General features: G+C 32.1%; 1 protein-coding gene and 1 long non-coding RNA gene across 2 annotated transcripts; both read left to right on the top strand.

Moving 5' to 3' along the window:
- The first annotated feature begins 725 nt into the window (after positions 1–725).
- On the top strand, positions 726–1,068 carry LOC120172032. Its single transcript, XR_005520928.1, has 2 exons — positions 726–799; positions 879–1,068. It is a non-coding gene; the product is annotated as an uncharacterized LOC120172032 (long non-coding RNA).
- A 4,208-nt stretch (positions 1,069–5,276) lies between these two features.
- On the top strand, positions 5,277–8,151 carry LOC120172019 (transcription factor EGL1-like). Its single transcript, XM_039179599.1, has 8 exons — positions 5,277–5,441; positions 5,540–5,794; positions 5,891–5,987; positions 6,093–6,107; positions 6,370–6,426; positions 6,504–7,352; positions 7,432–7,872; positions 7,967–8,151. Exons 1-8 carry the CDS (start codon positions 5,317–5,319, stop codon positions 8,036–8,038), a joined length of 1,911 nt encoding a protein of 636 aa, XP_039035530.1. The 5' UTR covers positions 5,277–5,316; the 3' UTR covers positions 8,039–8,151.
- The last annotated feature ends 3,805 nt before the right edge of the window (positions 8,152–11,956 follow it).

The following is an 11,956-nucleotide window of genomic DNA, read 5'->3' as shown; positions in this document are numbered from 1 at the left end:
TCTACTTTTACTTTTAGGAAATTAGGTAATTGTTCCAATCGGAATGTGTTGTTTGACGTATTAAAGTTTACTTCCCCATCCCTGTGCTAATGTCAATTCCATGTAATCAAGTTTTAACATTTTGATTTAACACAATCACTAAGTCGATTGAAAATTTTAAAGCAAACAAATGTATTAACTATATTTCACGTACTTTGTAGATGATTGAGTTTCAAAGTTTTTATGAGTACGAGATATACTTTAGAATTAGAAATTAGTTATATGAATAATAAAAAATTATTTATTAGGAAAATGTCAAGTAAAGTTTTTTAGAAGCTAAACGTTATGCATGTTTACTATTGTATTGGATTGTGTCTCGATCTAGTCCCAAAACACTTTTTTAAGTAATATTGATAAAAATACTTTTACTTAATTTGCATGATTCAAGTTTTTGAACAAACTAACCAAATATTTATCTAGCCGAGCCAGGTGTATATAAAAACACAAGCTAATCATAGAAAGTAAAGTTTGGCCATATGATTTACACACGTTGGTTAAATTTGAAAAACGTTTGGTTGAAAATTTTGGATGGTTGTAGTTTGCCCAAACATCTCTATATATTTGAAAGTAAACAAAAGGAAAAACCATTCTACCTTCAAGTGAAAATAAAATAAAAGATATGGCAATAAATTTTATTGTTGTTTGTACAGTATCTATAATATTAAATTTATTCCTTACAACCATGCAAGCTCAAGCAGCTGCTCTTGATGTCGTAGCTAAGTTTGGCACAAAGGCTGACTTGAATACATATTTGAGTAAGGTAAGCGAAATTATAGCTCACTTTAATACTCTAACGGGGTAAACATGTATAATTTCTTTATTAATCTATTTTGTTTTAGCCATTGTTGGATGCTTGGAAAGAAGCTTGTGGTTCGACAACTCCATCAACAATTGTGATTCCTGAAGGGACATATTTGTTAAGTCAAGCAACGCTAGAAGGTCCTTACAAGGCTCCTATTGAGCTTCAACTTGAGGGCAATGTAAAAGCACCAGCTGATCCTAAAGCTTTCAAGGAGCATAAATGGGTTAGCTTCCTTCATGTTGAAAACTTCAAATTGTTCGATGGACAAGGAACCGCTTCTTATAAGAGAGAAGGTTGCGAAAAACACGACTTATGTAGTAACATCCCCATGGTAAGGTTTCATACCTTTCGCAGGAATTTGATATTCTTCTTATTAGTTATAACTAATACATATTTTTTCTCATGACTCTTTTAACTCCGAAATTAAACAGAATGTAAGGTTTGATTATTTGACCAATGTAATGGTACAAGGTATAACTCTCAGATAGCAAACAATTCCACGCTAATGTTTTGGGTTGTAAAAACATTACTTTCGAACATATCACTGTATCCGCACCTAAAGATATCCTAAACACATATGGGATTCACATCGGGATATCAGATGGGGTTAAAATTATTGACACGGATATCAAAACTAGTGATGATTGTATTTCAATTGGGGATGGTGCCAAAAATATGGACATCACGGGAGTAACTTGTGGACCTGGACATGGCATCAGTATCGGTAGTCTTGGAAAGTTTGCAAACGAAGAACCTGTTGAAGGAATTAAAGTGTCGAAGTGTACCTTGACTAATACTTCGAATGGTGTTAGAATCAAGACTTGGGCATGTCAATTTCCTCGCACAGCATCGGATATACATTTTGAGGATATCACCGTGAAGAATGTTAGTTGTCCAGTCCTGATTGACCAGAAATACTGCAAAACAATTCCATTCGTTTAAAATTTGTCAAACCCAAAATTGGGGTTAAATTGAAATACTTAGGATTTTTTGTTCTTTTCACAACCTTTCAAAACTATGAGGACTAGTTGTGTAATTAACTCAGTTCTTAGGGTATTTAAATACTCGTGCTTTCTTTCTTCTCCTATTTTTCCCGTTTTTCAACTCCCAGCCGCTCAATTTTTCTCTCTTTTGGTTCGTCGGGTTGTTGCTCTTTTTGTCGCCTTCTACATCGTCGTAGGTGTTAGTGGCGATGCCAATCATTCTAGCATGTTATTTCTTGTCATTTAGTGTTCTTGGTTTCTCCTTCGCCGACACCGTTAATGATTGTATTTATTCATAAATTCTAGAATTAATTATCATATTGTATTCTGAATATGATTACGTGTCTACACATAGCTCTCTAGTAAATCTAAAATACTTCCATTCGACTCAACTCGATTTCGCGCATTCGACTCACGATATACGTCAGTGTTTTTAAATGTTTACTAGTCTGTTTCGATAAGAGATATTGCTTAGTACTCACATTATAATATCTTATTATTAGGTTCCCATCTCATAGGATCTAGTACTATCAACCATGAAAAGTGTAAAAATTAACTTATATCATTTCAGTAGTATATATGTGTACTTTGATTTATATTGTATGATTACTTTTTCATATTATGTTATGTTTTCTACTATATATTGCACTAACATGTTTTATTCTTGATGAATATAATATTATTTATAATTTGTAAATTGGTGTAAGATTTTGTTTTGGGACTATCTACGAAATTCTTGAGTTCCTCCTAACATTCTCATCCTATTTTTTTATTTTTGTTTTATGTTCTTCTTCAGGGGTAACATCCTCCATCTTGAGTTATGAGTAATGTTTATATCTTTATATCTATTTTCTGGTTTGGATTCCTCTTTAAAGGGTAACATCTCCTTCCTATTTATCCATAATAAAAGGTAAGATTGTAGACTTTATAGTAATATTCTGATGATAAAATATTTAATTTTACTGATTGTATGAGTATTATATGATATATTATATCGTACTTGAATTATCTACCTTTAAATATTGATACCGATTGCACTTAAAGGACACACTGAATTTTATACCTCACTCTTTTAGTTTGTCTTTTTTGATCTCATAGCCTTTAGAGCTCTAACTGATGCTTAGACGATCGATTAGTAGCACTACTACTTTAGATATTGTATGATTAATTTGAGACTTATTTTTGAGTAAACTTTTCATTTATATTTAATTATTTTATGTACTTGAAATTTTTAAGATACATTTTCATGGGGATTTAGACTTTATCCTATGCATGCATAGTCTTATTTATTATTTGATTTTATTTATGATATTATACTGATTTTCTGTCAATTTATGCTAGTGTGATCTTTAAGATTAAATCGCAATGGGGTTATAATTTTTTTTTTTCTTTTTTGCATGTTAATGGAGAGTGAGAAACTCATTTTGAGTAGGTTTCTTTTGTAAATTTTTTTAGATTATCCCTAAAATAAAGATTAAAGATAAAAAATTTAAAAAGTAAGTTGATTAAACTCTAATGATGTAAATCTTCTTGCACCATAATTTTTTATCAGTGAGTTTTCTTTTCTACTCGTGAATTTTTCTGAAAGAAATTTTCATGTTAAATGCTAATAGTTTATTTACAATTGTTTTACATTTATTATTACCATACCCATATTACTATATTTAGGGTAAACTACACGTTTAGTATATCAACTATCATTTTTGTTTTGTTTTGCTCACTTAATTATTATTTTTTTAAATCATACTTAACATTGTATTTTAGTTTCATTTTGGTCATTTGACGTTAAAAATTAATAAAATTATTGATGTGACATTTTAAAAGAATTTCAATGATAACATGACATTACCTTATAGTGGCACGCCAACATCATTATTAAATTTTTAATGATGGAAGATTAAAATGAAATCAAAATGTAATGTTAAGTATGATTTTTTAAACAAAAATAATTGGTTAACCTAAACGAAACAAAAATAATAATTGAGGTACTAATGTGTAGTTTACCCTTATGTTTATATTAGAGCATATAATGTATTTTAATTGTTATATTTAAAAGAACACAAAAATCTACAAATGTATATTAATTTAAGTTATAAATAATTTGATATTTCTTAAGTAGATCTCAAATTTTAGTCCTTATATATGTAAAAAAAATCTCATTGGAAGACATGCTCACTAAAATCATATTTACAACATGAATCAGTTTAAATTAGTAAAGACAAAACTCTAAACCTGAGTTAGCAATAAAAAAGCACAAAAATCTTTATTCGTTAGAAAAAAAGTTAATTTTTTTATAGTTGAAAAAAAATTGTTAGCTTAACGACTGTGAGTCTAATCCTGCAAACGAATCGAACGCACACGAATGGAGGTATGTTCATGTTCGTTCATTTAATAAATAAACGAACATGAACATAAACGAACAAATATTTTTTTGTTCATGTTCATTCATTAAGGAATATAGCTTGTTCATGTTCGTTCATTTAATAAATAAATGAACATAAACGAACACGAACGAACGAACATAAACGAACAACACAAACACAAAAAAAAACTTATTAGAACACAACAAACGAATGTAAAAAAAAGTAAACAACAATAATAACAACTTAAAATTCATTAATATAACTTGCAACTTTAAAGTTAATTTATTCGAATACGACAAAAACATACATAAATCATAAATAAGTTATATGAACATAACAAAGTCTTAAAGTTAATTTATTCAACAAACAATCTTCTTGAAATCCAAACAACTTCAATAATCTTCGTAACATATTCAACTTGCCATCTGTTCGAACATAAATAAATATAAATGAACGAACATATAATCGAACGTTCACGAACGTAAATGAACGAACGAATCCTTTGTTTATGTTCGTTCATTTAATTAAACAAACGTAAAATCTTATTCATATTCATTTATTTAATAAATAAACGCACATAAATAAACTTGTAACAGTACGATTTATGAACGGTTGGCTGCGCTCAATTTATTTACGTGCCTACTTTTTACCTATAGAAAAACACAAATCTTTATAAACACTATTTTCTCCCCTTTCAAGAGCTTCAAATAATAGTAAAAAAGCAATAACTTCGTTCAAATAACAGTAAACTAATTGCAAAAGCTTCTTCCTTTACTCATTTCCCTGGCTTTTGAACTTCATAGCTACCTCGAAAAACTCTTTTTAATTCTTAACTACTGAAGCTTTTAACTTTCCTTTTTGTTTCAGAATAAATGTTTTTATTGAACTTTGGGTTGTTTCTGGTATAGGAAACAGGAGTAGAAATGAAACAAACCCTTCTAGATTTCTCTGGTTGGCCTTAAAAGAATCATGAACTTGAAGTCTAGCACTTGTTCTTGTTCATACTTGGTTTGTGATATTCCACGCCCAAAGATATTTCTAGATATTTCGAGCAGAGTTGGAATGGTTTTGCAGGCTGATCTAATTGTTAGTGGATACCCAAACACACATATATAATTTCATCTTTGGCATGGCTACTGGAGTTCAAAATCAAGAGAGTGTGCCAAAGTACCTGAAGAAACAGCTTGCTCTTACTGTGAGGAACATCCAATGGAGTTACGCAATTTTCTGGTCCATTTCAACTAGACAGCCAGGGTACAAAATGCAAAGCTGGGGCCTTCTTCTAACTAGTTAAAAGTACCACTACAAAACTGGTATTTTGTTAATGCAATTTTCTGCTTTGCTACTTTTAGGGTCTTGGAATGGGATGATGGTTATTACAATGGAGATATAAAGACGAGGAAAACAGTTCAGGCTGTAGAGCTCAACGCTGACCAACTGGATTTGCAGAGAAGTGAGCAACTGAGAGAACTTTATGAGTCACTCTCGGCTGCTCAAACTAGTCCTCATGCTATAAGACCTTCAGCAGCATTATCCCCTGAATATCTCACAGCTACTGAGTGGTATTACTTGGTTTGTATGTCATTTGTATTCAACATTGACCATGGGTAATCTCTCTTCCATGTTCTTTGTTCGAACTAGAAAAGATTCAACAAAATAAAATCTGTCTCTGATTGTTAATTGTTCATCTAAATTGTTGTTAGATTGCCGGGAAGAACTTTGTCTAGTGGTCAACCTGTTTGGCTTTGTAATGCTCATTGTGCAGAGAGTAAAGTGTTCAGTCGTTCACTGCTTGCAAAGGTATGTGCCGTGGTTGTTTAACTTATGATTAAGTCAAAATGATCATAAATGAGAGTTTGGTTTTTGTTCTCATGGCTGCAAATTTTGGCAACTGGCTCTCTCAAGAGTGCATCCATTCAGGTATTCATTCAGTTTCTCTCTACTCCTTTTTTTTTGGGGGGTCATTTTTCAATGAATCTATATGAGAAAAGATCCCATGTATACAGAGGCTTTAATATTGTGTTAACTAATGGGCTTAGTTTACAAGCGGATCTGCCTTTTAGTGAATATAGAATCTGGTTGCTTCATGCTTATACATGGAAAACCAACCTTGCAAGGTCTAGTATTATTACATTTATGTAAATATTTCTTACTGAAATCCTTGCACTTGTCTTCATTTCAGACCGTAGTATGCTTTCCATTTTCAGGAGGTGTGATTGAACTTGGTGTAACTGATTTGGTAATTTTCTGCCATGCTTTTCTTTGTTTATTTTCATTGAGAAGCTTTCTTTCTGTGTATTGATTGCTATTCTGCAGGTATTGGAAGACTTCAGCCTCGTTCAGTGGATTAAAACTTTGTTCTTGGGTGCTCAACAGGCAATTGTCTCTAATAAATCGATACATGTTTCTGGAAATAACAATGATCTTGTATGTCCAGCTCTTGATCCTCTGATCATTGACACCAAATTGAGTCCAATATTAGGATGTGAACATCTAGAAACATCTTTTCCCGATGATATTCCAGATGGCTTGGAGCCTAACCAACCAGGAGAAGATTCTTTCTTGGTTCAAGGGATTGATGGTGGAGCTTCTCAAGTACAAAGTTGGCAATGCATGGATGAGGAGTTCAGCAATTGTGTTCACCATTCATTGAATTCCAGTGACTGCATTTCTCAAACCTGTGCGGATGTTCGAAACATCATTTCTCTTGATCAGGAAGAAAAAAATTACGACAATAGTTTGCAAGATGTCGATGAGTGCAATCAGATAAAACTGGCATCTTTTGATCTTCAAAATGATCTGCACTTCCATGCAGTTCTTTCGGCCATATTGAAGGGCTCACACCCCTTGATTTTAGGACCACGATTTCAAAACTCTAACAAGGAATCCAGCTTTGTCTGCTGGCGGAAAAATGGCTTGGTGAAGCCTCAGAAAGCAAGAGATGGAACCCCTCAAAAGTTATTGAAAAAGATATTGTTCTTTGTTCCTCATATGCATGATAGAGGATTGTCTGAATCTCCTGATGTTAATGGTGTTAGAGATGCAGTTTGGAGGCCAGAGGCTGATGATATTTGTGGAAACCGTGAATTGCCAGAGAGGAAGCGGAGGGAAAAAATTAATGATAGACTTATGATTCTCAAATCAATGGTCCCTGCAAATAGCAAGGTATCTAAATTTCCATTCCCCATAGTTATTCATGATATGAACATTACTAATTAACGTGCATTCTTCAAACTTCATACAGGCTGATAAGGTTTCTATACTAGATGGTACAATAAACTACCTACAAGACCTCGAGAGAAGGGTTGCAGAGTTGGAATCTTGCAGAGAGTTAACCGAGTTAGAGACAAGAACAAAAAGAAAACCGGATCACGTTGAACGGACATCTGATAACTATGGCAATAACAAAACCACCAACGCAAAGAAATTGTACTCAAGTAAAAGGAAAACACCTGACGCTGATGAAGTAGACGATGAGATTGACCATGTTGCAACTAAAGATGGTTCAACTGATAACATTACTGTCAGTATGAACAAAAACGACTTTATAATTGTGCTCAAATGTCCATGGAGGGAAGGAGTTTTGCTTGAGATAATGGATGTACTAAGCATTCTCAGTTTGGATTGCCACTCAGTTCAGTCATTTGCCACTGCGGGGATTCTCTCCCTAACTATAAAATCCAAGGTAGTGATTTGGAACATTCAAACATTTTAAGTCGAACTTTTGGTGAACATTATGAACAACTGAGTCTAAACAAAAGTATATGTGCTTATTGCAGTACAAAGGATCAAGTGTTGCAAAAGCAGGAACAATCAAGCAAGCATTGCAAAGAGTTGCTTGGAAGTATTGAAGCTTATCACGACCATAGAGTTATTGGTTCTAGATTTCCCTCTTGTTCTGTAAATTCTCATGTCATGGAAAGTTATGTAGATGATTGGTGCCAAAAGCAAGAAGGCTTAAAAGTAAGGGGAAGTGAACCTTGTTTATGATTTCAATATTTCTCCATGTATAACATTCAGATATCAACTTTTCCATGCAACTGTAAGAGAAAGGGCTTTGAGTCTATCATCTTACCTTACTTTAAAGGATCAAACACCAACTCAGCTTATTAGTAAGAAGTAGGACCAAAAAAAAAAAGTAGTGAGTTCTCGTCGGCCAGGAAAGGTGAAGTGTATTCCTAGCTTTAAACAAGATAATAATAGTAGGGGGCAGAATTGGGCAGTCAAAAAGGTGTATAAAGATGGATGATTTAAATGAACCAAAAAACAAGAAAAAGAGGCTGACCGAGTTTGCAAAGAACGTATATGTATATGATAATGTCAATGTAAACTTGATAGGAAGCAGTTCACTTCTGGAGCTTAGATTTGCTAGCAGTACTATTCATCAACTTATTTTTATCGTTTTCCTTGCTTTTTGATGAGTTTTAAGTCCTTTCTCGTTTCCAACAACTCATCTTTTCCACCGAAAACACTGTTTACATTTGCTTTGTCACTGCCCAGAAGTGGTGGGGCAGCTCCAACCGTGTCATAATCATATCAAGCCAAAGCATCCTAAACACTTAAGCTGACGGTGAGCTTGATTACCATGAGATTATATTTCCGCTTGAAGCTTTAATTGCCTTGGATAATAAATTATTAATTTGAAGATCCGACGTTTTGTTCATTAACAATAATAACCCAAACCTACAATAATTGTTGCCTTGAAATGAAGGCATTTGTAGTGTAGTTGATAATGGTTATTGCCATGAGCACATGCCCCGTCCACACCCTTCTTATAACTAATCACATGGTTTAGTAGTAATTCAATCTTAATCACCCATATAATCTGTGTTTACCTCAAATAAGAAATAAAACCTTTAAAGCATTCCAATGAAATACCGAGTTAGAGGTAAGTAAAATTTGATTCAACTCGTAATTTTAAAAATTCGTCTCGATTTAGAAAATTTAAAATAAAATTTGAGTTATATAATATAACTCGAATCTCAAAATGTCACACCCCCTAATTTTAATTTTTTTGTTTAAATTTATTTAATTAATTTTTAGGAACCAATTCGTAAGATTATAAAATGTTTAGGGTAGATTTTTAAAATTCTTTAAAGTTTAGGTACTTAAACATGGATTTGACCCTCTCCTGTCAGCCTAGAAAAACGAAACACGTTGAATAAAATAATGAAACTAGGCTATCCTTAGCCACTAGGCTAGGGCGCTGATATGTTAAAGTTGGTAAGATATTTTTGCTTTGAACCGTTTAGTTTGGGATTTTAAATTTTAAGATTGCGTTTGGTTCACGAAATGTAATATTATCAATAAGAATGTAAGATTTTAAGGGAATAGGATTACTGAGAATATTACATTACTGTGTTTGGTTTATTTGGCAGGAATGCATAATTACAGTATTTGGTTGAAGGAATATGAGATTACTGAAATATATATTTTACCAAATTATTCTTGTACTATATGCGTTAACAAGTAAAATTCTATATATTTAAATTAAAATATTCATATAAAAAACATAAAAAATATATTACTTTATTATTTCAAATTTATATATTTTTTAATAAAATTTATATATATATTTTTTATAAAATTTAAAAGATAAATAGATAGAATAAAAGAGTAAATATATCATGTATTATTTTAATTATAAATAATATTATTTTTTACATTAATTATCTAAAAATATATTAAAATTTTACATCATAATTTAACTAAATAAGCATAAGAAAATTTTAATAGATGAACCATTTTACTCCTAAAGATTACAAAAGCTAAATTTTATAATTTAAACATTTTTTAAAATCAGAACAAAGGCTAAAATTTATATTTATTCATTCAATAATTTCATCATTTTATTTTTGAAGTTCTTGATTGAGGTTGTTATTATTATTTTCCTCTAGAGTGATCTTCATTGTTGTTTAAAATTTGCTCTAGTTTGTGATGCTGCAGAGTGGATTTGGAATTTCCGAAGATTGATGTTTGATTCGAAAATCTGACTGTTAAATTTTTTGCCCATGTTTGGAGTAGAGCATTAGCAACCATTCCCGATTTTATTTTTAACATTGTCGAGGTAACAATTAATCCCTTTTTTAAAAGCACATATAATGCTTCTATTTCTTGTTCATCCCATTCCAGGGAATGTTCTGCCATCCCAATATAGTAAAACAATTTAAACCAGACTTACATGGAATAAGGATCAACCTGGTATAAAGAATGAAAATTGAGAAGTAAATAGGTGTTCGGAACATAATTAAGTAAACGTGCAAACTGAAGGATAAGAGATAAGCTTACGTTCTTTGTTTAGCTTACAGAACAAAAATAAGTATAACATTAACCATCAAAAACAACAACAATGTTTAGACTTACAAAAGATAATAGCCATGACATTCTAAACTTAATCATATATGTTGACTATATTATATACACAAAAAATTCTCCAAGTCAAAAGCTTCATATATACCTAGTGAAGCTAGACAAAAAAGTTGGGACCATATTCTAAAATAAAAATAATTCTAAAGTCAAAATAAAAAAAGATCGACATACAATCTCCATCATTTGTAGTTGTAAAATAAGAATTGTATCTGCAGACCACTGAAACCACATTGCCAGTTGCCAAGGTTATATCCCAGAACAGAAGTATATTTCCAAGGAATGACTTATTGCCCCCAATATATGGTAACATGAACTAACAGTAGAAAAATTCAGGATGAACTACCTTGACATGTCAATTTTTTGCCACTTTCCAAAATCCAAGCTAGAAAGCAGAACAACATGCTGCTTTCCACTTGCAGCAGCAAAATTTGCCAAGTATTTGGTACATTCAACCATTCACCCCTGTTTGGAATGACCATTCAAAGATCAAATCATTCAATCTACATTCAAGTTTTGTATAGCTTGAAAATGAAGGGGGGAAATTATTTGGAAGACAAATTTTAACAATGGCAAAAGGATACAGTTAGTTAACAATTGAATTTCAAATGGCATTGTGATCCCTCAGTCAGGACAATCAGAAATGACCCAGCACTCGATCTAAAAGTAGTCATTCATTGCTTCAAGAAGGTAATTGAAAGAAAAGAATCCATTAGCATAGGACACCAATCCAAGCACTTAACTATATAAATTCAGAAATTTTTATTAATGGGGTTCCTTGTATCGAACTAACTAATCATTTAGTTAACACAGTTGCTTTCTAATAACGATCAAATAAAAAATAACAAGCAGTTTACAAGTAAATTCAATGGTTGTTATCCTTCTAGTTCAGTTTTAAATAGTAAAACGACCTTAAATCGATGATGAGTATTCAATGTTAACCATCTCAGAAGGTCATGGCAGCAGAACATACTTGCAACAGGAAAATATAATCGAATCATTCTAACTATAATTGAAGCAATACCATAACAACCAGAGACCGCTGTTGGAGAAGAGTGAGATGACTGAAAGACGATTCGTAAGCTGAAAGATCAAGAAATGACGTAATCAAGTTCTAATATATTAGTCCAAGCTTACTATAACAAACAATATGAAAGGGGAGTAAAGTGAGCACCTTCGAGAGGAAGAGCAAGGTCGCCACAAGGAATAGGGTATAAGCATTGTTTCCAACGCAGTGAAACACAAAGGGATCATTTAAGTATCCAATTCTCTCAGTTTTCATTGATGCTACTAATAAATCCACTGCTAGCTTCCCCACATTCCAATCGACAGCGCCGGTTAAAACCCAAAAAACAAAAAAAGTTCATTTTTTTTAATTGAAAACAAAAACAAGTAATCTAAGG

Source organism: Hibiscus syriacus, unplaced genomic scaffold, assembly GCF_006381635.1.
Source record: "Hibiscus syriacus cultivar Baekdansim isolate YM2019G1 unplaced genomic scaffold, ASM638163v2 tig00111841_pilon, whole genome shotgun sequence".
Lineage (NCBI taxonomy): Eukaryota > Viridiplantae > Streptophyta > Magnoliopsida > Malvales > Malvaceae > Hibiscus > Hibiscus syriacus.
Note: the sequence above shows the minus strand (reverse complement) of the source record. Positions and strands in the feature narration are given on the sequence as shown.